This window comes from Lepisosteus oculatus, chromosome 4 (assembly GCF_040954835.1).
Source record: "Lepisosteus oculatus isolate fLepOcu1 chromosome 4, fLepOcu1.hap2, whole genome shotgun sequence".
Taxonomy (NCBI): domain Eukaryota; kingdom Metazoa; phylum Chordata; class Actinopteri; order Semionotiformes; family Lepisosteidae; genus Lepisosteus; species Lepisosteus oculatus.
In genome coordinates this window covers 9,541,905-9,567,128 of record NC_090699.1, presented here as the reverse complement: position 1 = coordinate 9,567,128, position 25,224 = coordinate 9,541,905, and the positions used below count along the sequence as shown (strand labels likewise).

General features: G+C 41.1%; 1 protein-coding gene across 1 annotated transcript; it reads left to right on the top strand.

The window, feature by feature from the left end:
* The first annotated feature begins 798 nt into the window (after positions 1 to 798).
* LOC107077254 (deleted in malignant brain tumors 1 protein-like) lies at positions 799 to 18,812 on the top strand. The gene is made up of 19 exons (XM_069188259.1): positions 799 to 835; positions 1,170 to 1,475; positions 2,107 to 2,412; positions 4,183 to 4,488; positions 5,457 to 5,529; positions 6,913 to 7,118; positions 11,649 to 11,963; positions 12,469 to 12,780; positions 13,030 to 13,344; positions 13,794 to 14,099; positions 14,264 to 14,335; positions 14,652 to 14,966; positions 15,501 to 15,815; positions 16,412 to 16,555; positions 16,936 to 17,040; positions 17,194 to 17,256; positions 17,511 to 17,576; positions 17,834 to 17,899; positions 18,041 to 18,812. Exons 1-19 carry the CDS (start codon positions 799 to 801, stop codon positions 18,124 to 18,126), a joined length of 3,714 nt encoding a protein of 1,237 aa, XP_069044360.1. The 3' UTR covers positions 18,127 to 18,812.
* The last annotated feature ends 6,412 nt before the right edge of the window (positions 18,813 to 25,224 follow it).

The window sequence follows — 25,224 nt, the reverse complement described above, 5'->3', positions numbered from 1 at the left end:
AAGCCCATCTCCCTGCATGGGGTTCGCTGCAATGGAACAGAGTCATCTCTACTAGACTGTCCATCAGATTCACAGTCTTGTACACATGAGACGGACACTAGAGTGAAATGCTCAGGTAAGAACAATCTACACTTAACAAGTGTTTTACTTGAAGATAAAATAGTAAATGTTAATTTGAAAGAATATGGTATGAACCAACTCACCAACTAAACTGTAAGGGCTTCAGTCTTCTTCCTCTTAACTGTAGAACTATGAATCAAATAGTGTTATACATCAGAACTGCAGAGTATGCACAAGATTTGCACCATTAAGCTCCTTCCAAACAACTCTCAACCCAAAAGTACACAAACATTTTAAGCTTTGAGCTCCACCCATCCAATTAATCCAAGACCAGTGACATCAGACAAGACTACTACTGTAGAACACTTACAAAATAATGTTTTATTTAATTACAGTACAGTATTCTTAGTAATTATGTACCAATATTAATTAGAAAACTATTCTAATTTAAAAATATATTATACATAGTGGATTTAAAAATGTATTTTAAAAACAAAGATACGTTTAAAAAAAAAAAGATTTGAGTAGTGATATGAATGGCTTAATCGTATAATAAATAAGTATACTGTATGTAATTGTTTAAAAAAGTCTGACATCTAATGCAACACAAGTGCCACCTACAGTCTCAATCTTTTTCGAGCAGTGAAGAGGTAAATTCTTTATGACGGAAGAGAAAGCAGTATAGTTCAGTTTATTTCCCTTAGTATATGCGGTATACCTCAGTATATTTACTCGGTGATGCAAGTTTTGATGCACATTCTTGATGGCTGTATCTGTAAGTACAATTCTTAAACAAAGGCGACATCTGTTTTGTAGCAGAAGTAAAATGACATTGCCTCTGAGCTCTACCGGAGATAGAAATCCTAATGTTCAACATGACAAATCAGAGAGGACTGCTGTTTTTCTATAGATTTTTTATAAAAGAGTTATTCTGCCACTGACATTTTTATACATAATATTGGCTTGGAAGAATAATACACAAATGTTCAGTAAAGTATATTTTTATATAAGGGAACACATTGCAGTTGTCTGGGGAATCTCTCAGTCACCTTTCAGTGTGCTCTCAGTCTGTCGACTTATTATTAACGGTGTAAAATATCTTCTAATAGGGCGCACCATACAGCTCATAGGGAACAGAACCCAGGGAAGATTAGAGGTGAATCGAGGAGGCACCTGGGGGTCAGTGTGCTCTCAGTCTGTGGACTCCAGAGACGCGGACGTGGTCTGTAGAGAACTGGGCTGTGGAGTCTCCAGGGCTGTGCTGGGAGGAGCCTCTTCAGGACAGGGGACTGGGCCCGTCTGGGCAGATGAGATCCAGTGTCGGGGTGATGAGGAGAAACTGGCCCACTGTCCAGTCCTGAAGAGAGAGCAGCACAACTGCACACATGCGGATGACGTCACCATTGTCTGTTCTGGTGAGTATTGCTGTCTTATTGTTGAAATCTCTTTAATGACAGAAAATGTCTTCTTCAATGAACCTTTCATGCAAATGTTTCATTTTTATTAAAAAGTATCTTGAATCTTTACATTTTGACATTGGAAACATTTTAACATCTTTTTAGACCTACAATGCTCTCTGAAACAGCTCTGTTATGTTCCAATATCACCTGAGACTCTCCTTAAACAAAATTAGATTGTATTTTAAAATATTTCCCACAGGTTTGGGGACTCGAGTATCAATATCTAAAATGTACATTGGGAGCTCCCAAACATTCTTACGTACTGTACGATACATGGCATACATCTGTGAAAGAAAGTGTAATTAGAATGTATACTTCTAAAGTGTAATAGTTTCTAATTTAGTGCTCTTGCTACATGTAAATGCATGTGTTGTTTTTAACTGTGTCATTTTTTGTTGTTGTAAAAGGCAGAATTCTAGCTTTTTCCTCAACATAAAATGCTATTCTTAATCCTAGACAGGCTTTCATATTCTGTATGATTGATATGGTGCAAATATTGTTGAATAGCTCTTCCAAACCTCTAATTAGTGCCATTTTCAATATTGTTTTCAGAATTCAATATGCTTTCCTATTTTTTTCCATCAAGGGTGTCAGGATGTGAGGCTGGTGGATCATGGAAGTGACTGCGATGGAAGAGTGGAGGTTTTTAAGAACGGACAGTGGGGGACAGTTTGTGCTTCTGAGTGGAGTCCTGCAGCTGGTAAAGTTGTGTGCGATCAGCTGAGCTGTGGGGATTTTTTAAGTTCTTATCATTCCCCTGGTAAGTCTGGACCCATCGTGCTGAATGGGGTTCAGTGCAACGGAACAGAGTCCAGTCTACTAGACTGTGAGTCAGATCCACAGGTTTCACAGTCCTGCACTCATGACCAAGACATTCGAGTGGAGTGTTCAGGTAGGAATATTTGACATATATATATTGAAATGATCTAAAACCAAAACAGCTCTTTATTTTCACTTGCTGTTCCAAAAAATAAACTAACAAAATTGTTTCTTCTCCAGTATATTATGAACATATTCCCATAAAATACACCTATCTTTGTCGTTAACATGACATGTTAAGGTATTTATGATTAAAAAGTAAACAGTATTAATGCTCTATCTCCATCAGGATCCATGATAGATAAAGTACTGTATATACAGTACCTAGACAAGTGAATAGCTCTTCGGTATCAATTTGTGTCTTGTGACACAATGATACATCAAAGAAAAAACCTTCAAGGCTTTGTAGGAAAATCTGTTTCTTAAAGATTTTTCTAAATCAATTGCTACATGGATTTATGTATTATTGTAGTCACATTAGTTGCAGTAAAAGTAAGTTTAGAACCAGCAGCAGCTATGGAAGTAATGATAGCAACTGCCCAGGAATGTAAAAATAATGTTTTTGAAAAAGTAGAACAGATAAAAAAGCAAAAAATAAAAATGAAGCAGAAATAAACTGCAACAATTCTTCAAAACCTGTAGACAAATTCATTGTTTAATTGTCCACATTAGTTCAGGTGGGTAGCTGCGTCAGCATGCGCAGGCTGCAAAGGAACAAGTACAGGTTTATTCCATGCTGAAAAAAAGAAGAGAGAAAAAACACAACGTTTTGGCCATGGAGCCTTCTTCAGGTGTGAGCTCACACCTGAAGAAGGCTCCATGGCCGAAACATTCTGTTTTTTCTCTCTTCTTTTTGTCCAGATTACCCTTGTTTCTATTACGCATTTTCTTTACCAGTGTAATGGGACAGCCATGACTTAATGTTACTGGGCTGCGCAACAACTGTTAGTGTGTGAAAATTTCCACTAAAACTGCAGCTTGACTGAACGTGTGTATTCAAGAGAAATCACAGGAGGCTGAGTGAAGACCTTGTACATACAAACACCACTAGATGACACCAGCTGATAAGGCTGATGCCTTACTAATATTGCGCATGCAAAACATTTGCCACTCTCATTAACTGATGGCATGGCTGCCAGGAATAACTGTGACACTGCAGGCGCTGGTCACTAAGGCATCTGTAACACACCATGTGAGCTACAGCTACACTCAGCATTCAAACACTGCTGTCAGACACCTGACCACCATGATGAGACAAAGCCAAAATGCAGAAAAACAAACCAATTTTATTCTCAATTAACAAAACTTCTCACATGAAACTGTAATCTGGAGTTTTGGTTCTAAGATGTTTCTTTGCAGTATTTCCCACATAGTCAAAGTCTGAGTGTTTTTTGAATAGAGTGTATTCAGTTTACATCTACAGTACATTATTATTACAGTACCACCACTAATGGAGTTCATAACAAAAGTTCGGGAGGGACGACAACAGCCAAGCTAAATTGGACTCACCTGTCAGTAATTAGCAATCACTCCTGACATCCTTCCTCTCCCAAATTCTATAAATATCTACATGATACCCATCTCTCCCTCACGTACATCTTTTGCATCCCACCTCCACCCCATCTCCACCTCTGCAGCTACCCCTTGGTCACCCTCTGGGGGGGTCCTGGCCAGGAGGTCAGCCTCTCAGCCAAGAGGGATAAGCCAAATAGTTACTCCATAATACTTTCATCACGCTTTAATCTTGGGTGTTGTCGTTCCTAGTGAATTCTTATTCCTCTTATTATTATTATTCTTGTTTTCATTCTCATTCTCATTTAAGAAGTGCACTCTCTCCTAATAGGGCACAGTACACGGCTCATAGGGAACAGAAACCAGGGCAGATTAGAGGTGAATCGAGGAGGCAGCTGGAGGTCAGTGTGCTCTCAGTCTGTGGACTCCAGAGACGCGGACGTGGTCTGTAGAGAACTGGGCTGTGGAGTCTCCAGGGCTGTGCTGGGAGGAGCCTCTTCAGGACAGGGGACTGGGCCCGTCTGGGCAGATGAGATCCAGTGTCGGGGTGATGAGGAGAAACTGGCCCACTGTCCAGTCCTGAAGAGAGAGCAGCATAACTGTACACATGCGGATGACGTCTCCATTGACTGTTCTGGTGAGTATTGTTCTGTTATTATCCATTAGTGTCATTAGTTTTCACAAACCAGATGATCTGTGGATGTGCTGAGAACAGATAAAAAACACTCTTTCTCAGGCTCATTTCTAAAGTCTTTTGATTTACTATGTCTTAAACAAGAAGTGAGTCATGTACCCAGTGCAAATATAGATATTTGTTGTTTGCAATCTAAGCCTTTTATCACAGGAGACCACATCAGACTTCAGGAGCTTGTCACTGACAAACTGCAGCCTTGCCTATCTGTGCGTTTTCACTATGCCAGAGAGGATCAAACTGTATATAAAAGGTTTTAACAGAAAGAATACCGAATACAGTAGCTGCAGGGTCATAGGTTTCAGATCTGTTGATTCTTCCTTTGATTCTTCTGGCGTATTTGAGTAAATTGTGTTTTGAACCTAAAGGACAACAATCAATGCTAAACAGCACTGATATGGCAAGTGGGCTAAGGGACGTGATTTGTTGAACATTTTATAAAAGTTAAAGAGTTGCTGCTAATAATAATCTTCAGGCAGTCCTTATTGAACAGAAAAACATTGAAAGCATCTTTATTCATGAAACACTTTCAAATTAATTCTTAAAAAGTATCTAAATGCCCCTGGATAAGTGGAGAAGATCACTCTGTTGTCACACATAGACGTTATGGTGATCGGCAGGGGTTAGGATACCCAGGCTGTGTAAATCCATGAGCAGCACACATCCAAACACAAACTGATTGTAGTGATTCAGAGAGCAGCTGAGGATGTGAAATAATATCCATGAATATTCTGTTGAAAAAACATCAATTTACAATTTATGGGAATATGCTACAGTATATGTTCTGTTCTGTCTCTATATTTTAATAGATTTTATTGAATTTAATCCATTTGTTTTATTATTAATAAACCATCCTGCATCTTCACCTGTTTAATTATGTTTCTTCCTTCAGTAACTCATGTTTCCCTTCTTAGGATGTGAGGATCTGAGGCTGGTTGGATTTGGAAATCGCTGTGATGGAAGAGTGGAGATTTTTAAGAATGGACAGTGGGGGACATATTGTGACTCAAAGTGGTTTAATGCAAATGGTAAAGTTGTGTGTGATCAGCTGAACTGTGGGGATTATAGTGATGCTTACAACTCCCCTGATAAGTCAAAGCCCATCTCCCTACATGGGGTTCGCTGCAATGGAACAGAGTCATCTCTACTAGACTGTCCATCAGATTCACAGTCTTGCACTCATGAGACAGACACTAGAGTGAAATGCTCAGGTAAGAACAATCTACATGTAACAAGTGTTTTACATGAAGATAAAATAGTAAATGTTAATTTGAAAGAATATGGTATGAACCAACTCACCAACTAAACTGTAAGGGCTTCAGTCTTCTTCCTCTTAACTGTAGAACTATGAATCAAATAGTGTTATACATCAGAACTGCAGAGTATGCACAAGACTTGCACCATTAAGCTCCTTCCAAACAACTCTCAACCCAAAAGTACACAAACATTTTAAGCTTTGAGCTCCACCCATCCAATTAATCCAAGACCAGTGACATCAGACAAGACTACTACTGTAGAACACTTACAAAATAATGTTTTATTTAATTACAGTACAGTATTCTTAGTAATTATGTATCAATATTAATTAGAAAACTATTCTAATTTAAAAATATATTATACATAGTGGATTTAAAAATGTATTTTAAAAACAAAGATACATTTAAAAAAAAAAAAAGATTTGAGTAGTGATATGAATGGCTTAATCGTATAATAAATAAGTATACTGTATGTAATTGTTTAAAAAAAGTCTAACATCTAATGCAACACAAGTGCCACCTACAGTCTCAATCTTTTTCGAGCAGTGAAGAGGTAAATTCTTTATGACATAAGAGAAAGCAGTATAGTTCAGTTTATTTCCCTTCGTATATGCGGTATACCTCAGTATATTTACTCGGTAATGCAAGTTTTGATGCACATTCTTGATGGCTGTATCTGTAAGTACAATTCTTAAACAAAGGCGACATCTGTTTTGTAGCAGAAGTAAAACGACATTCCCTCTGAGCTCTACCGGAGATAGAAATCCCAATGTTCAACATGACAAATCAGAGAGGACTGCTGTTTTTCTATAGATTTTTTTATAAAAGAGTTATTCTGCCACTGACATTTTTTATACATAATATTGGCTTGGAAGAATAATATACAACTGTTCAGAAAAGTATATTTTTATATAAGGGAACACATTGCAGTTGTCTGGGGAATCTCTCAGTCACCTTTCAGTGTGCTCTCAGTCTGTTGACTTATTATTAACGGTGTGAAATATCTTCCAATAGGGTACACCATACAGCTCATAGGGAACAGAACCCAGGGAAGATTAGAGGTGAATCGAGGAGGCACCTGGGGGTCAGTGTGCTCTCAGTCTGTGGACTCCAGAGACGCGGACGTGGTCTGTAGAGAACTGCGCTGTGGAGTCTCCAGGGCTGTGCTGGGAGGAGCCTCTTCAGGACAGGGGACTGGGCCCGTCTGGGCAGATGAGATCCAGTGTCGGGGTGATGAGGAGAAACTGGCTTATTGTCCAGTCCTGAAGAGAGAGCAGCACAACTGTACACATGCAGATGACGTCTCCATCATCTGTTCTGGTGAGTATTGTTCTGTTATTATCCATTAGTGTCATTAGTTTTAAAAAATCACATGATCTGGGGGTGTCCTGGGAGTAGATGAAATCCCATTTATTGTATTTTATTACATTATTTAGAGATTTGAAATTTCCTTTCATTAAGGCCTTGGCATTTAAAAACTTGAACACAATTTTCTTGAACTGTGAACTCTGTGAGTCACTTCTGTTTATGATGTTCTTTTGTAAAGCCATCTACATCCCTCTGAACGTTTAAATTATTGAAGGTTTTCTTAGATATTAAGCACACCTTCTAAAAAGAATTTTTAAAAGAAAATTAATCTTTACTAATTTTAACAGAATTAAATTTGAATTCTGATAAACAGATTAATTTTTAAATAAGTCCACATCAGACTTCAGGAGCTTGTCACTGATAAACTGCTGCCTTTCTTACCTGTGGTTTTTCATCTTTGCAGTGCATGAAAAAGGTTTTAATTGGAAAAAATACTGCATACCTACAAGGTCATTTGTTTTGGATTTTTTTTTCGGCTTTTATGTTATTTACATACTCAAACCTGATTCGAGTAATGTTTATGAATGCTACAAATGTAAAAGAAATTGGATTCAACTTCAATTCCCCCACTCTATTTAGCAGATACAGGACTAAACAATTTGGCCAAGCAATGCCACAGTTCCTGCTAATTTCCATGTCATTTGACAGCATTACTCTGAGTGTCAAGTCAGGAGATGTGGCCTGTATTCTGAACATCAGCCTGAAGTTAAACTACTGTACCTGCTCAATCTATATTACACTGATACAGTAGTATTGTCTATGTTATGGAAAGATTATTGAAATTTGGTAGTTCCTAAAGTAATTGTGCAGGTGTTGAAATGCTCAGTTTCGGCAGTCTGATACTGACATTGTCTGTCAGTATTTTTAATTCAGTCAAGTGCCTGGGCAGTACTCTATATCCCCAAAGCCCCAGGACAAGGGGAGAAGATCACTCTGTTGTCTAACTCACAGGGAAGTTATAGATGATCGACAGGGGTTAGGATACCCAGGCTGTGTAAACCCATTAGCAGCTGAGCTGCTGCTTTATATGTGACACACATCCAAACTGATTATAGACTCTCACAGTGCAGTCAAGGGTGTGATATAAAATAGAATTTTCTGTGGAAAAACATGGATTTAGAATCTATAGGAACTTATATGACAGCTTAATTGTTTTTTTTATTTTACAAAATCTTTGTCTAATTTGAATACCTAATTTGTTTGCTATTCATTCCCTATATTTTCGGGATACACACAAGTTATTTAATTGAGTCCAGGAACATTTGTTTTATATCACAACATAAATGTGTGTATTAAATGTTATGAGAAATATCAGTAATTACACGTCTCATATTTATTTTTATGATTTTTTTTCTTTTTGCAATGAATTAAGAACAGTAACGGTGCTGAGAAAATAATGGAGAATAATAATGTAATGGCAGCAGAATATGGCTGGGAGAGTGAATGGTTGAGAGAAGAGCAATATGAGTGTCAACAAGAGCAGCAATTCCATAGGTGGAAAATTCCAAGGAGTGGTTTTCCCAGGAGTGGTACTGCCGCATGACAGTAGAGACCAGACCAGGGCCAAGGAAACAGACAGGAGAGCGAGGGTTTGATTCCCTCTGACTGAGAACACCTTTAAAAGAGAGAAGGTTTACCAGGTTCCACCAAATCAATTATAACAATCCAGTACTTCTTCACCTGTATATTTCTTCTGTTTCCTTCAGTAACTCTTGTGTTTCCCTTCTCAGGATGTGAGGATCTGAGGCTGGTTGGATTTGGAAATCGCTGTGATGGAAGGGTGGAGATTTTTAAGAATGGACAGTGGGGGACATATTGTGACTCAGACTATTATTACAAAAATGGTGAAGTTGTGTGTGATCAGCTGAACTGTGGAACTTTTATCAGTGCTTATTATTCCGCTGGTAAGTCAAAGCCCATCTCTCTGCATGGAGTTAGCTGCAGTGGAACAGAGTCATCTCTGCTAGACTGTCCATCAGATTCAAAGTCTTGCACTCATGACAAAGACATTAGAGTGAAATGTTCAGGTAAGAATAATTAATGGACTCTTTTCCATGAAGATAAGAATAGGATATGTTTATTTTGAATTTAACTATGTGGACATCAGTGTACATGCTTGTAACTGTAGCAGAGAGAATACCTACTACAGAATATACAAGATTCTACACACTGTAGCTTCTTCCAAACATCCTTCAATCTACATGTACCTCCATTCCCATAAGTGCTCACACTTTAAATCCTGTGATCCAGTCATTCAATTAACCCAAGACCAGTGACATCAGACAAGATGATGCACAGAGCCTTGGTGGTGGAGACTCTGTGATGTGGATGCTGAGGTGATTCAAACAGAGATCACATTGTACAGGCCAGTGAGACACAAACAATTACACACAACACTGATACATTAGTTACAAGTGTGAACTTCATATAACTGAGGGTCTGTGGGTGTCAGGAAAGGCAATGTATACTGATGTGTCCTTTTTCCTTCCTTCACACATTTGGTTTGTTTCAACCTTAACATTTTGGAATCAGGTGAGATTTGTGTTTGTGTAGGCCTGTATGTACAGTATGTGTTGTGTTTGTCCATAAGAATAACTAATAATTGCTTACACTTATATAGCACGTTTCTGGACACTCCACTCAAAGTGCTTTACAGGTAATGGGAACTCTCCTCTATCAATGTGCAGCATCAACCTGGATGATGCAACAGCAGCCATAGTGCACCAGAATGATCACCAAAGATTAGCTATCAGTGGGGAGGAGAACAGAGTAATGAAGCCAATTCATAGAGGGGGATTATTAGGAGGCCATGATTGGTAAGGGCCAATGGGAAATTTGGCCAGGACACTGGGGTTATACCACTACTCTTTCCAGAAAAGCCCTGGGATATTTAATGACCACAGAATCAGGACCTCAATTTTCCATCTCATCCAAAGGACAGCACCTTTTTACAGTATAGTGTCCCCGTCATGGACCGCATGGACCGCAGGGTGAGCACCCCCTGCTGGCCCCACTAACACCTCTTCCAGCAGCAACCTTAGTTTTCCCCAGGAGGTCTCCCATCCAGGTACTTACACCTGCTGAGCATCAGTGTGTTACCAGTTATGTGTTGCAGGGTGATATGGCTGCTGGCCATAATAGGTGCTACTAACTTAAAAAGTATAAAATCTAAAACACACTGTGACCTGTTATTATCAGTGACCTTAAATCTGTTATATTTTTATGAATCCTTCACCGATGTATTTATTATTGATACAATTGCCCAACTGTGTATAAATAAGGACTAATGATAAATCAATGATATTGTAAAAGTAATAGTAGTTAGAATTACAAAATAGAGCTGACATTTATTTTCTAGTATAATTAAAATGACGCTGTAAACTATTAAGAAGGAATTACAAGGAGTGCAATCAAAGCATGAAACCTGTTATACAACCAAGCAAATGTACCCGACATCTCAGAAGGGATTGGTGTTGGAGACTCTTGTAGAACAGCCTCTAAAAACTCAAATTTAAAAAATTTCAGGGAAAAAGCGAATTATGAAGAGTGTATTATTTTTATCATTCCCATTTTGTTTGTAGTAATTGTTTAATCCAGGATAGAAATTACAATTTGTTTTGTGTTAACATTCAGGAAAGTCATTTAACTCTTTGGTTAAGAAGGTCTCCATTTCATTTTCTTGACTATTAATATGCTTTAAAGTTCAATAAAATGAGCTGTCTTTATGTTAGGAGACACAGCCCGGCTCTCTGGAGGGATGTGCTATGGAAGATTAGAGGTGAATCACAGGGGCACCTGGGGGTCAGTGTGCTCTCAGTCTGTGGACTCCAGAGACGCGGACGTGGTCTGTAGAGAACTGGGCTGTGGAGTCTCCAGGGCTGTGCTGGGAGGAGCCTCTTCAGGACAGAGGACTGGGCCCGTCTGGGCAGATGAGATCCAGTGTCGGGGTGATGAGGAGAAACTGGCTTATTGTCCAGTCCTGAAGAGAGAGCAGCACAACTGTACACATGCGGATGACGTCTCCATTGTCTGTTATGGTAAGAAACTTACAGTTTCTTCCTCACAAAAATTGAAATAAATTGCAATCTTAAACGTTATAGAGAAATCTTAAAGGTTAGAGAAGTAAAGGTTTCAAATTGTTATCATGTTTATTTACATGATCTTCATATTTAAATGACCTTGTTACCATTGCAAATTTCAAGAAAGAACCCATGTGAATAAAAAAGTCCATATTTGCTAATTCTTAGTTTATGGTAATAATATGACTGAAATATTGATTACATGAGTATTAATTCCTGAAAATTAAAAATAACCTAATTATTATATTATGTAATTTTTTCTCATGAATACAAAGACCTATAAAATATGTTAGTTATTCCAACATTATCTTATGGTGGTAACTCTTCTGCTCTCCGTGACACCACTCACTGTCCTGTCCTATCTGCCATGTCCTGTGTCCCGTGTCCCATGTCCTGTGTCCAGGCTACACTGACTTCAGGCTGGCCAGCGGTCCTGACCGGTGCTCTGGCAGAGTGGAGATGAAGTTGGGGGGTCAGTGGGGGACAGTCTGCGATCAGGGCTGGGACCTCCGGGACGCCACAGTCCTCTGTCAGCAGCTGAACTGCGGCTATGCTGAAGCAGTCCTGGGCCCGGCCAGATTCGGACAGGGCAATGGCTCCACGTGGACCGATGTGTTCGACTGTGAGGGCACCGAGACTGAGCTAAGACACTGTCCCATCTCTCCATGGGCTCACAGCTCCTGCAGTCACAGCAGAGATGTGGGAGTCGTCTGCTCTGGTGAGTCCTGCTCTCTACCGGACTATAAAAAGTCTCAGGAAAGACCTTCCACATTGAGGTACTGTAAGAGCTACTCATTAGATCAAGTGTTTTTACTAATAAAAAAGGGCATTATTTAATTTATTCAAATTACTATTATTAGGATTATATTATTGGTATTATATTGTGGCATTTTGGGCAGTTAAACTATATAATACATACGTGATAAACTATCACAAGCTTTTGTATATCTGTGCTCATTTTATATTCAGTTGTTACAGCTATTTGTGAATCTGTGCATTGTTTTTTAAAATTAGGATTTTTAGATTACTAACGCATATGTTATAGATATATTTGCAAAAATAAGGTTATGACATAATACGCAGTTACTGAAATACGAGTGTTTGTGTAAACATTGTAAATGCTGCGATTCTGGTGAAGTGATGAAAGCTCCCACAGTATTTAGATACGGCTCTTTTTCACTGTTAAACTCCTGTCTGTCTCCTGTACTGTCTGACTCTGCCAGGAGCGGCGGGAGGGGTCAGGCTGGTGGGAGGAGCCGGGCGCTGTGACGGGCGGGTGGAAGTCTTCTCCAGCGGCAAGTGGGGGCGACTGCTGGACTCGTCCTGGACAGACTCTGCCGCCTCGGTGCTCTGCAGACAGCTGGGCTGCGGTTCGGCTCTAGAGACCTCCAGCTCCTCTCGCTACGGGCCGGGCCGCAGTGACGTGTGCTTCTCGGGCGTCTCGTGCTCCGGGAACGAGACTCACCTGGGGAACTGCAGCCGCCCACAGCCGGTCAGCTGTAGCTCCGGGAGTGACGTGGGAGTGCTCTGTGAGAGTGAGTCCGTCTGCAGGACAACACTCCTGCCCGAAACACACACTGCAGATTTATAAAGAAGAAATCATTAAGAATTTTTAGTGTTGTGGATTGTTGTAGAAAACACTTCTTTCCTTGATAGAAAGTGAAAGAGGTCTCTCACTGTACTTCCTTCCCAAGAGAGATCCTGTCGTTTCCTCTCTGTGTCTCAGTGAAAGAGTTCAAACACACAAGAGTGAGCAGAGTTCCTGCTGTTTTCCTCTCCCACAGAACACGGGCTCCTCCGGCTGTCCGGGGCGGAGAGCCCCTGTGCTGGGCGGCTGGAGGTGTATCACCGGGGCTCCTGGGGGACGGTGTGCGATGACTCCTGGGACCTGGCGGACTCTCAGGTGGTGTGCAGGCAGCTCCGGTGTGGGACGGCCGTCCGCGCCCCAGCGCCAGTGTCCTTCAGCCAGGGCGCCGGACCCATCTGGCTGGACGAGGTGGGCTGTCTGGGGAACGAGTCGTCTCTGTGGGAGTGTCCCTCCAGACCCTGGGGTCAGCACGACTGTGGACACAAGGAGGACGTGACCATAGTGTGCTCAGGTGTGACAACAACATTCCTCATCACCAAAGATATTTAGTCAATATTAGTCACTTGTGAAGGAAGGACACTCAGTGATCACGAGGGCCACTATGGCACAGAATGTGGAAGTAGAATCCTTTTTTTGAATTTGTAAGAAATTTAATTTCAGTCAAACTTTTAACTTGTTCAACTCAAATATAGTAAACCAACTACTGTGAGCTGTGATCCCCCAGGTCCAGTGCCTGCTGTCTGTCTCTCTCCCCTGGGCAGCACTGTGGCACAGTGGGTAGGATTGTGGACTTGTCACTGGAAAGCTGTGGCTCCAAATCCTGGGTGACTCCTGAGCAACATACTGCTCTGGTATTGCTGTATTAAAATACCCAGTTGTATAAATAGGAGCAAATATTTTTCAATAGAAAGATTGCAGTGTAGTTAATTATCAATCCTTATTAACCATCTCTCTCCCCAGAGTTCAAGCAGCTGAGGCTGGTGAGCGAGCAGTTTGAGTGCGCTGGGAGAGCTGAGGTCTTCTACAACGGCACCTGGGGAAACATCTGTCAAAACCGCATGGACTCTCACACAGCTTCACTGATATGTCACCAGCTGAACTGTGGGGGTTTCATTGACTTTTATACCCCTGACGATGGGTCAGGTCTCAAATGGCTTGATGACGTTCAGTGTAAAAAGCATGACGTGTCACTGTGGCAGTGCTCCCATTCCCCTTGGGGAGAGAACAACTGTACTGACAGAGACGTAGCAGGTTTAATTTGCACAGGTAGAGTGTTTTACAGATATAAATTTTCTTTTACTGCTTCCATGATTTTCGAAGCATTATATACCTTTCCACAGTGACTGAAATTGCTTTTAAATTCCACTCCAATTTCCTTCCCCTTGTGTAATACTTTGTACCTTAAGGATCTCTAATTCAATTCTTTACAGGTAAAACAGCTAAACCAGCTGTCACCACCCCAAGACCTTGTACTGAAGACCCAGATCAGCCCCACTGTCCAGGTAACATCATGGTGATGGGAGACTTCTGTTTCCCTGCTCTTCAGTGTGCTGGATGTTAGTCTTGTCTCATGTGAAGTAGGAGCCACAGCTTTTTCCTTATGGATGGGACCTGAGGGGGCCCCTGACATAGAATTTTGCTTTACAGTTGAGGATTCTCCTTATAGGTTTCGATTATCAAAGGGAATGGAGTGTGTGTTCTCCACTCTCAGTTTTCCTTGATTATTGCCTTCCTGGGTGCAAATTAATTTACCAAATTTCACCAGAGAGCTTTGAATGATTGCCCAGACCTGACTCTCTTGTCCCCTTCTCCCTGCAGAGACAGAGAGGCTGCGGCTCGTGGGAGGGGTCAGTAACTGCTCTGGCCGGGTGGAGGTGCTGTACGGGGGCTCCTGGGGGACGGTGTGCGATGACTCCTGGGACCTGCGGGACGCCCAGGTGGTGTGCAGGCAGCTGGGCTGTGGGGAGGCAGTGAGCGCTGGGACAGAGGCCTCCTGGGGGGAGGGGAACGGGACGGTGTGGCTGGACGAGGTGACCTGCAGGGGCAGCGAACTCCACCTGTGGGACTGTGAGCACACCGCACTGGGGCAGAGCGACTGCCGCCACAAAGAGGATGCAGGAGTGTCCTGTGCCAGTGAGTCTGATTGCACACCGAGTGCTGTAACTAGGATACATCAGGACTAGAGAAACTACAGGCTCTTTTCTGATCACATCCAGTAGTACAACACTGCATAGCAAGACACTTATCAGTGCAGCTACTTAAGTATTAAAAAATCTACACTTAGAAAGTAAGTGTAGGGTATATGTCTGCCTTCTTCATTAGTTTAAGGACTTTAACAGCAAGCTTTACCCCAGATCATAGCCTGTTACACCTGCACAGCTCAAGATGTCTTCTATCCCATCTGTACCTCCCTGTACTGCACACAGCACCCCCACTCATGACACCTGATCATGTTGTGTCTTACAACAGCTGGAACAATATCCCGTTCACTTCTCATCTTCAGGCCAGCACCAGCTTTATATATTATAGTTCAGAGGTTCCCAGTCCTGATCCAGGGACCCACTCTTGACTTCTGATTTTTTCATTGGTTTTAATTTGCAACACATTTTGTGCTCAAAATCATCAGTATTATCTGTCTAATCTCTTTTTTGCTTCTGTCGCACCCAGAGCCAGAGAGGATAAAACTGTCCGGGGGTCCCAGCGCCTGCTCTGGCCGGGTGGAGGTGCTGTACGGGGGCTCCTGGGGGACGGTGTGCGATGACTCCTGGGACCTGCGGGACGCCCAGGTGGTGTGCAGGCAGCTGGGCTGTGGGGAGGCAGTGAGCGCTGGGACAGAGGCCTCCTGGGGGGAGGGGAACGGGACGGTGTGGCTGGACGAGGTGACCTGCAGGGGCAGCGAACTCCACCTGTGGGACTGTGAGCACGCCGCACTGGGGCAGAGCGACTGCCAGCACAGGAGGAGAGCAGGGGTTCGCTGTGCTGGTGAGTGCAGAGAGAGAGCTAGTGGCATCTTGAATACATCATTTTCAAACATTTCTGATCCCTGTTTTCTGCAGTTAACAAGTACAATATATCAGGGAAAAATATATTTAGCTTCATATGGTTTCAAGCTTGACTCAGTGATTCTTTGTGCGACTGACATCTGTTATGGCGAGTATTACGAACCCCGTGCAGGTCTCTGATGGAATCCGGGCCAAGGAGTCTGAGAAGGGCGAGGCAGGAGGGAAGTCGATAGGTCCAGGCGTAGTCGAGTCCAGAGAGGAGACAAAAGAATGGTCGAAAGGTAGAAGCTGGAAAGGGGTCTGATAGGCGTGGTCCGAGAGCGCAAGATGTCAAAGGTTGTCAGTAACGAGAGCTCAGGAGGGGGGAAGATTCCTAATACCGAGCAGTGAACAAGGTGAGCAGAGGGTTTAAGTAGTGAGGGAAGGGGTGTGGTGTGGTAATTGGGTAATGGGAGTTAATTAGGGCCAGCTGCACTTGGAACAACATCTCCTTTGCATCAGATCATCCTTACCGTAGACAACTTGGAAAATGCTCAGAAAAAAAAAAACATCAGCCTGTTTCCTCCTCTGTCTCAGATCCCCCAAAGCCCAGACCAGCCCCTCAGGCTCCAGGAGGCCAGTCCTCTCTGTGGACAGTCTGCATCGTCCTGGGAGCCCTGCTGTTCGTGGCTGCTGCCCTGGCCTGTGGGCAGAGACAGAGGAATAGAGCCCTTCAGAAAGGTGAGCTTGGTCTCCCCACTGTCTCTACCAGTCAGACTCTGTATTGTGTTCGACAGCACAGCAGTGCTGATCAGGAGCAGGTCAGTGGTGTCTGATCTCACCTCCACAGTACTGGTCTGGCTCTGATCTGACTATGAAGTGAAGAAATGTTGAATGATGCCTCATTTACAAAGATACACTGGGGAATCACAGTTCTTTTAAGCTGAAATAGGTTCTGTACTTTGACACAGTTCAAAAAACTAATTTTTTAAACTTTCTGACTCAGTTTGTGATTTGTTTCTGGTTAGTGAGAATGAGAAACTGTTCTCTACATTCTGACAATAACCATCGTGTCTGTGGGATGTCTGATATTAACAGGCCTCTTTTTCATCTCCAATCAGAGATTGCTCAAAGGGAAATGACCTCCTTACCCTACCAGGATGCTCTGTATGAGGAAATCGACTACAAGCTCTACCAGCAGGGACAGTACAAACAGCACAGAAAAGGTTTGGTGCCTGTCTGCTTCACTACTGTCTTCTTCCTGAAGCTGGTGTCAGTTGTACAAACATTATTCCTATTAGAGCAGTAGAAGGGGTCTATTTAGGAGAGGGGTCTCTCAGCAGCTGGAGTGACTGTCCTGTCTGATCTCTGTGCTGTAGGGAGTGATCTCTCTGGAGGGCTGGACTATGATGATGTGGCAGATGAGGACAGTAAACCTCCAGGTAAGACAGGCTGGGGTCTGAAGTGGTTGTGATTGTGAGAATGAATAAAGGATTGTGAAGATGAAAATTCAAGGGCACCACAGCTGAGTAGTGGTTATTTCAAAGTTTCAAGCCTTGGGAGCTATTGCATAGCTATATATCAAACAATAGTGGTTAATTGTCACAGCTGCGTATGAAACTCTAAATTAATATGTATGTAGTGCAGGCTTTGTTCTCTGCTTGCGGACACAATTGACTGAGTCTCTTTTCTCCAGGGAGTCTGTCTGAGGATGATCTGGACTATGACGATGTGAAGGAGGGTGGAGAGACCTCAGTTCCAGGTACAGTCACAGCTCTTTGTGAATGTTTGCAGAGCTGATACTTAGGCTGTTTGTCCTCTATAGGACTATAAATACATAAAACTATTATATATAGTATAATATATAATAATACTATATACTATAATATATAATAATAATACTAATTATATACAGTAGTATAATTATGATAGCTTCTCAGTAACCCTCTTTTCTACAGATCAGTGATATCATTATGGTTTGTTTCTCAGTACCTTTCTTGGTGACTCTCTTCTCTCCAGGGGGTGTGACTGAGGGTGATCTGGACTATGATGATGTCCAAGAGGAAAACGGGATCTCAATACCAGGTAGAACCACAGCTGTTTCCTAGGATCTGCAGAACTGATAGTGAGAATCACTCTACTTTAGCCAGAACTGTGTAACTTGAGCTGAAAATTGATTCACCCTAATACTGCAGTTGTGAACCTGTGTGTTTCTGTCTCTTGCAGAGAAAGTCCTGTCTGGAAGAGTCTCCCCAGAACCTTCACTCCTGGGTGACAATGAATACGATGAGCCCTGCGAGCAGAGCAAGTGACCCCCTGAGCCACAGCAACTCTCCAGACAGCAGACCTGCAGCATCGTGTTTCATTCAGTTTCAATTCCCTTTAAACAGGCAGTTCATAACCTCCAGTTTTGTGTATTACAATTTTAGGCATTTTATATTCAGCTCTGCACTTGTTAAACTGTTCGTTTTACCATGATGTGGATCACGAGAGCCCCCAGTGAGGTGTGGTTAAAGAGACGGGGCTGTTCAGCTCCACAGGGCTGTTCACTTCAGTTCCACAGTCAGGAGAGACAAGGCTGAGGCTGAGTCGACACTGTCTGCTGGGTTCAGATTCTGGAACTGGAACTTCTACTACAGCAGGAATAACAGAAAGTTTATCATTCTCTGTGGTGAAGGACTTTTAAACTACTCTTTTGTTTCTGCCTCTCATTTCAAGTAATTTCTGTTGCATTGAATAAATTCACTCCTTATATGCCGTTTAGTAACGTATAACTGTCCAGGTTTAAAACTGATCTGAGCTCTTGTCCAAGGAACTAGTGCAGTTAGATTGACTACAGGCAGCAGGGTGGAGGAGTAGTTCTGGGTCAGTGGCTCAGTCCTCCTGTGAAGGTTGTACAGTAGGTTCAAATCCTTGTCTGGGCTCTGAGGTTGTGTTCTGGAGTATTGCTGGGGGGTGGTGGTTAATGGGATATTTTGCTTTGTTTCAAATTTTTGATTGCTGTTTTTGATTTAATAAAATTTTTTTTTTAATGATTTAAAAATTATTCTGGATTCTGGACTTTGCTCTATTAGAAAAAAACAAGTTGTGTTAGATTATTGATTTGACTGCAAAGGCATTCTGTCAGCTTCAGCATCCAATTGTGCTGTTTTCTATTTGGGTATTGTAGTGCCCACATGTTTTTTACTGTATCTTCACAAACAGTTTTTATCAGTTTGATTTCTGTAGTGTAGTTTCACCTATTTTAGATTTTGAAAACTACAAGCTGTGTCACAGATATGGGGGTGTCACAAATGTATAGTGACCCCGATATGCAGGAAAAGCCAGCAACATTCTCCAGACGGCCACAATCCAGTATCCTGGTGTGCTCCCCTCCGCCAAATTGCAGGAAAAGACATTGTTCTTCAGTCCCACCTGTCTTAAATAACATGTCCCAATAAGATCTCCCTACCCAGTCTCTCTGCAACACGTACAGGGTAGGAGGAGGAAGACGATGCCTCAACCTTCCTCTGATGCTCTCTGTAGAGTCCCCCTCTGCTCTTTGAGTCCTTTCCTGCATCCAGTGGTGCACATTCTCCCCTGTCCTGTCCAAATCCTCCCCCCATCCTTAGCCCTGTCCTGTGTCTGGTGTTGTAACCTGTATCCCACACCATTCTAACTGAGAACCCCTGCCTGAGGCTTATATATCCTCCTCCTGGCCAGAGCTTAATGGGCTCACTGTATGTATGTGCCCATGTATAACAGTATATAGTTTCTACCTACGTTGTTCTTTGTGTTTTTCTCAATGGCTGGATGTTCCATGGCTGGTCCAGCCTGTTCCCAGTCCCACGTCACCACTAAACTGTGATGTAACTAATGGGCATCTAGGCAAACAGTGTGATGCTCAGTCTTTGTTGAGCACCTGCTCCATGGGTTAAACCAGGAAGGTTTGAAGACCTTGATTAGAGTGAAGAAGCCAACACTAGAAGAAACAAAACAACTCCTAACACAACTCAAACTCAAAGACACTGGCCATTACATACAAACTGAAAGTCAATATACCCCCAGAACCTGCTGCCCTCCACACACTTTTGTCACTCTGTTCACCTGTACATTCCTTCAGGCACAAAGACTGTGAGCTTGTCACAGTGCAGTGATGACATTTGCAGCTGTTTTCCCAGAAACCAAACACATCGTCAGTCCTCACTGCAGAGGAAAAGTGTCTCTTTCCAAAAAATGTTTTTTTCAACAACTTCACATTAAATATATTTAGTATATGAAGGGTCAGTTCAGTCAGTACTGCTGATACAAAGTGAGGAATGTGCTGTATCTTCCACTGAACAGCTCACAGTATCGCAGCAGTGCTGTACTGGAACCCCCTGCTGGTGAAACTTACTGTAGACTCCTGTCTCCAGGCTGTTTGTTCACTGCCAGCATGAAACTGCTGAACTGGAGTTTAGGGCCATTCACTGCAGTATCAATCCTTATTTCTTACAGTATTTTACCACATTGAGTCACGACATAATCAGAATTGACAACGGCTCTGTGCCATTATACTTCAAGCATACAACAATATCGCAATATGTAGGAGTCGCTTTGAAAACACTCTCTTTACACAAGCAAACATGCAGAAACAGCTTCCCCTGTCTTCAGGAGCCTGTTTCCTGTAGAAGCCGCACTAGAGAGAGAGCTGCAGGAGACAGAATGATTCTGCCAGTATCTTTGCGATCTGACAGGTGTTTTCACCATGATGGTCTATGAGCTCCAGACCTGCATTATACAGAGGGAGTCATTCCTGCTGCTTTTTTAAAAGAAATCGGTAACACACATGGCATATATCAGATACAACCCGTTCTTCAAAGGGAGTAGATTCTGCACATTCATCCCTGTGCCACAATCAAAGACTGGGAGTCCTGCGCTGATCTCTTTACTGTGTTTAACTGTGCAGCTGTGATCTTCTGTCCTGCTCCCGGAGAGCCACAGGCCTGCAGGTTCTGTATTGAAACCAAACCCCTCGACGATTAAAGACTTGGAAACAAGTCTAAGGTATTGGAAACCAACAAATGACCCTTTAAGTGATTAGGAGATCATGGAATCATGAATGAATTCATAGAATGAAAACATAAAGACTTTGGGGTTTATGTTTATCAAGTGTTTTTCATTTTTATTCATGTTGTTAGGAAAAACCTTTTAAAGATCTGGCGATTTAATGATTTTGTGAAAGCATCACACATAGAACTTTTGAAGCTGCTCTTCAGGATTGGATGGGTCATGATTCTGTTATTCGAAAATGTTATGAATGGAAATTGAGCTGCTGCCCAGGCCCAGCACTATATTGATAGTATGAGGCTGAAAATTGCTGATCAGTATTCAGTCACAGTTACTGTTCGTCACACAGTAGCAGATCACTACAGTTGGCAGATCACATAGAGTAGAATCAATTATTTAAGATTGAATAGGTTATGATCCAATCATTTGTAGCTGATATGTACTGGAATAGGGTGCCGCTTAGGCCCAGCACAGCGATTGAACAAAACAGGCTTTCTCATATGTATTTATATATGAGTCCTAAGACTGCTGATCATGAATGAGTCACATTTACTGTATATCACTCTGAAGCAGATCGCTATGGTCAGCAGATGACATAATATGGGATAGAATGAATTTTGGCCTAACTGAGGTGCACCAAGACTTGAGATGGAATTTATAATTTTGGTTCTGTTAAAAAGCTGCTTTGACAGGATGCTGCTTTTTGATATCTTGATTAATTTTTAAAAGGATTTAATCTTACTTTGGCAAAAGACTTCAAAGACTTTGCAAGAGTGTAGCTTCTGCAGCAAACGTTTTTACGAATAAAGTGCAATTTCTCTGCTATAAATGGATCGAACTGAAATCAGGGGCTCTTATTGGTCATCTCCCTAACTGTGTGGCTCCACCTCTCTGCCTATAGAAGGTGCTTGTGTCTGTGATTGGTGGGCTCAGGTGCGAGGATGTCACATAGTAGCAGGAGTGATGTTGGGTGTTCATCTATGTTAGAGCCCGGGGCGAGATCGGTACACACTGTCGATTTCACACGACGTCAAGGATGGAAAAAATCCTTCAGATTAAACTTCTTTTCCTATTGGACCTGATCATGTTTCACTTAGCAGGTGAGTTCTGGTTAATTTAATCCTTTTGTTATTTAATTGTCGTTGTGGTACTGGATCAGTGTGTGAAGACAGGGACTCTTCGGTTATTAAGCCGGCCAGAGCTGACAGTAACAAATTAATATGATTAGAATTGATCGATCTTTTAGGTAATCCTTGTATGTTTCAAATATTTAATGGAAATTGAATGTATTATTTTAAATATACAGTATAATGTCTAAATATTTTTACTTACGACAATTAAAGCATTTTCTTATTTAGGAGTACAACATGCTTTTATTCAATTTTGAAGGTACTACTGTACCAGTAGAAAAATATATTTTGAGTGATTCTAATATTTAAAATTCTGCTTCACCTCTTATACTGCTGGTAATACTACTGGTAATAATCTTCAGTCAGTGTGAGAAGGCTACTATTTTAGGAGAAAAATTTCCTTCTTAAAATAAAAGAATTTGAAGGCATCTTTATTCATGAAATAATTTCAAATATTTTTTTAAGAAAGTATCTAGAGGAAAGACCACAAACTTGAAAATTTCACTTTTTTTGGTCTAAATATTTTCTTCTGTGATAGAAAATTTGGGACTTGAGTTCGTCTGATATCTGATATCTTGAGCATGAGACCTACCTTATACCCACTTTAACGATAAATCATGGTACTGTCAGGTCTTCTCTTTCTCCAGTGATGACCCTCAGCTGTGAAGTTTTTTTTTATACTGGGTTTCTATTATTTTATTTTTACTGTTACATATAGCAATGAACCAGCCTTTTCTTGCAGGACACAACATTATAGGTTCGGTTTCACAGACTAGGGACTCTCTTCAGCTCTTCATTTACTCCGATGATTTAATATGATTTTTCAGCAGAAGTAAACAGCAAAAATACATTACAATAATCAGATTATTTTTCTTTATTTATAGCTTTTTTACTATGCCACAGATTAAGCTGAATTTTATGTACAATTATATTATTAATGTATTCTTTAACATATAGAAGAAGATACAGTATGTAATGGAATGATTATTGAAATTTTGCCAATTCCCAGTATAACCATCCAGTTGTTGAAGTGCCCATCTGCTGTAGGCTGATGCTGACATTGTCCTTTATGTTTCATTCAGTTCACCACCCAAATGAAATGGGATAGGATTTATACAGTAGTAATATAATGGAATTCGTAGTATTACTGTACATAATAGGGTAGTATACTATCCTGTGTGATTGTAGTGTTTCACAGCAAAGCTGAAAATGTGAGAAAAAGCTTTGAATTGTCTTTGGAAAAAAATATTTAGAATCTAGTGGCAGGTGCTTTACATTTTTTTGTCTTATTATTTTCAGGTAGCCTTTTATTTTCAATTTAATGAATCTGCTTTTGTTTTGCTGTTTTCTGAGTATCAGATTTTGATTAATGTGCATAAAAATACTTGAGTTTTTCTATCCAATATACATTTTTTAAATTAAAAAGCCATGAAAAAAAAGAAATTAGACAATTCTTGATATATTATATTGATATTTAAATATATGTTTATTTTTCAAATTTTCGTCTCCCCCTAAAAACTAAAAACAGTATAGCAACAGTGGTGTGAACCAAATGGAGCCGAAGAACATAAGAAAGTTTACCCTTGGGTTCAATTCCTGGGGTGCTGTCTGTGTGGAGTCTGCATGTTCTCCCTGTGTACACTTGAATTTCCTACAGGTGCTCTGGTTTCCTCCCACAGTCCAAAAAAACATACCGGTAGGTTACTTGTCTTCTGGGAAAACTGCCCCTGGTGTGAGTGTGTGCGTGTCTGTGTTTCTGTCAGTGTGTGTGTCCTGTGATGGACTGGTGTCCTGTCCAGGGTGTACCCCGCCTTGTGCTCGTTGCTTGCTCGATTAGGCCCCGGCCCCCCTGCGACCCTGTGCTGGATAAAGTGGTCAGAAAATGGAGAGGTTGGTGAATGTGTAATTGTGAAAACATTCCAATTCAAATACAACACACAAGACAGTCTATTCATATGTTGTTTGAAATTTAAAAATATTTTCAACTATTAGTGAAGTCTGTACTGTATGTTTGATACAGTAGCATGTCCAGTGCTGTTTTGCAGATTTGGTATAAACTACTTATAGTACTGTATGTCCATTTAGTACATAGTGATTGTAACAAAACATACAATCCAATTCCCGGGTATATTTCCATATTTGTGTATTTCCTTTGCATAAATAAATTTTATAGCAATGGTTTTCAATACAGAAGGTTGCACATTCTCAGCTTTTAAATATGCTGCTTGAAAGATGGGTTGAAAATTTAAATGTTCTCTGAATTTCATATTTACAGCACATATGGACACCAATAAACTGTCTTCTACTACTTCTTCAAAAAATATTGGCACAGCTATGAAGTGTTATGAAATGGAAGCTAAAGTCTTTCTAAAGAAAATGCAGCTGTTTGCTGATGTTGGTTTTTTAAGGTTGAAACGGCAACTCTCGTGACTACAGTATGATATTGGAGACAAATTGAATTTCACACAAACGTACACGAATCAAGCGTATTAAATGCAAAATCTCCACCCCACCTGCTGCCAGAGTCAAAAAGAGAAGCAAAATTGCAAACATTGTTGTCCTCACATTCAGTACAGTAATTCAGTGCCTGCACTTCCCCAGACTGTGCTACTACCGAGCAAGTTCGCGTTCCATAGTCACGTGATCACCTGAAAAATAACACGCTCGTCTCAGGAACGAAACCAGCTCGGAATCTACTAGCAATGGCACAAGTTCTGAATTTAATTTCTTCTTATACTGAGGACTTTAACATAGAATTCAAGAACAGTGACAATGGGTTTGTTGTTCTTTTGGAAACAGTGTTGCTTTATATTACAAGACTTAAATCCTTCAAAGCCTTTAGCTCCTGAGCTCTGTTGCTTTCATACTGTACCTAGATTAATTCTAGAGACAAAACAGTAATGTGGACAATCTGTAATCTACAACAAAACTATTCTAGACAATTTGTTTTCTTTGTGGTTTTATGTTAACTTCAAAATTCAAACTGTACTGAATTTCTGCCTTAAAAGCGTTTTGTAGCTTGCAACTACAAAAACCTGTAACAAGTATAGAAAAACATATACAGTATATATTAAAACCTAGAACTATTCAATACCAATATTATTTTCTTCATTGTAATATGTAAAAATGTAAATGTTTAAGCACAAATACAGTATATCTTGTCTATTACACGTCTCCAGTTCTATGAAATAACATAAAATCCAGCAGTACTGAAATTCCTTTCACTTCGTGATCAGATTTCTGACCTGTACA

Bases quoted from the DNA above. Each gene is read 5' to 3' on its own strand.
- LOC107077254 (XM_069188259.1), top strand. From the start codon at position 799: ATGCAAGTTTTGATGCACATTCTTGATGGCTGTATCT. The intron at 13,345-13,793 runs GTGTGACAACAA...CTCTCTCCCCAG, and splicing joins CGTGACCATAGTGTGCTCAG to AGTTCAAGCAGCTGAGGCTG. The intron at 17,257-17,510 runs GTAAGACAGGCT...TCTTTTCTCCAG, and splicing joins TGAGGACAGTAAACCTCCAG to GGAGTCTGTCTGAGGATGAT.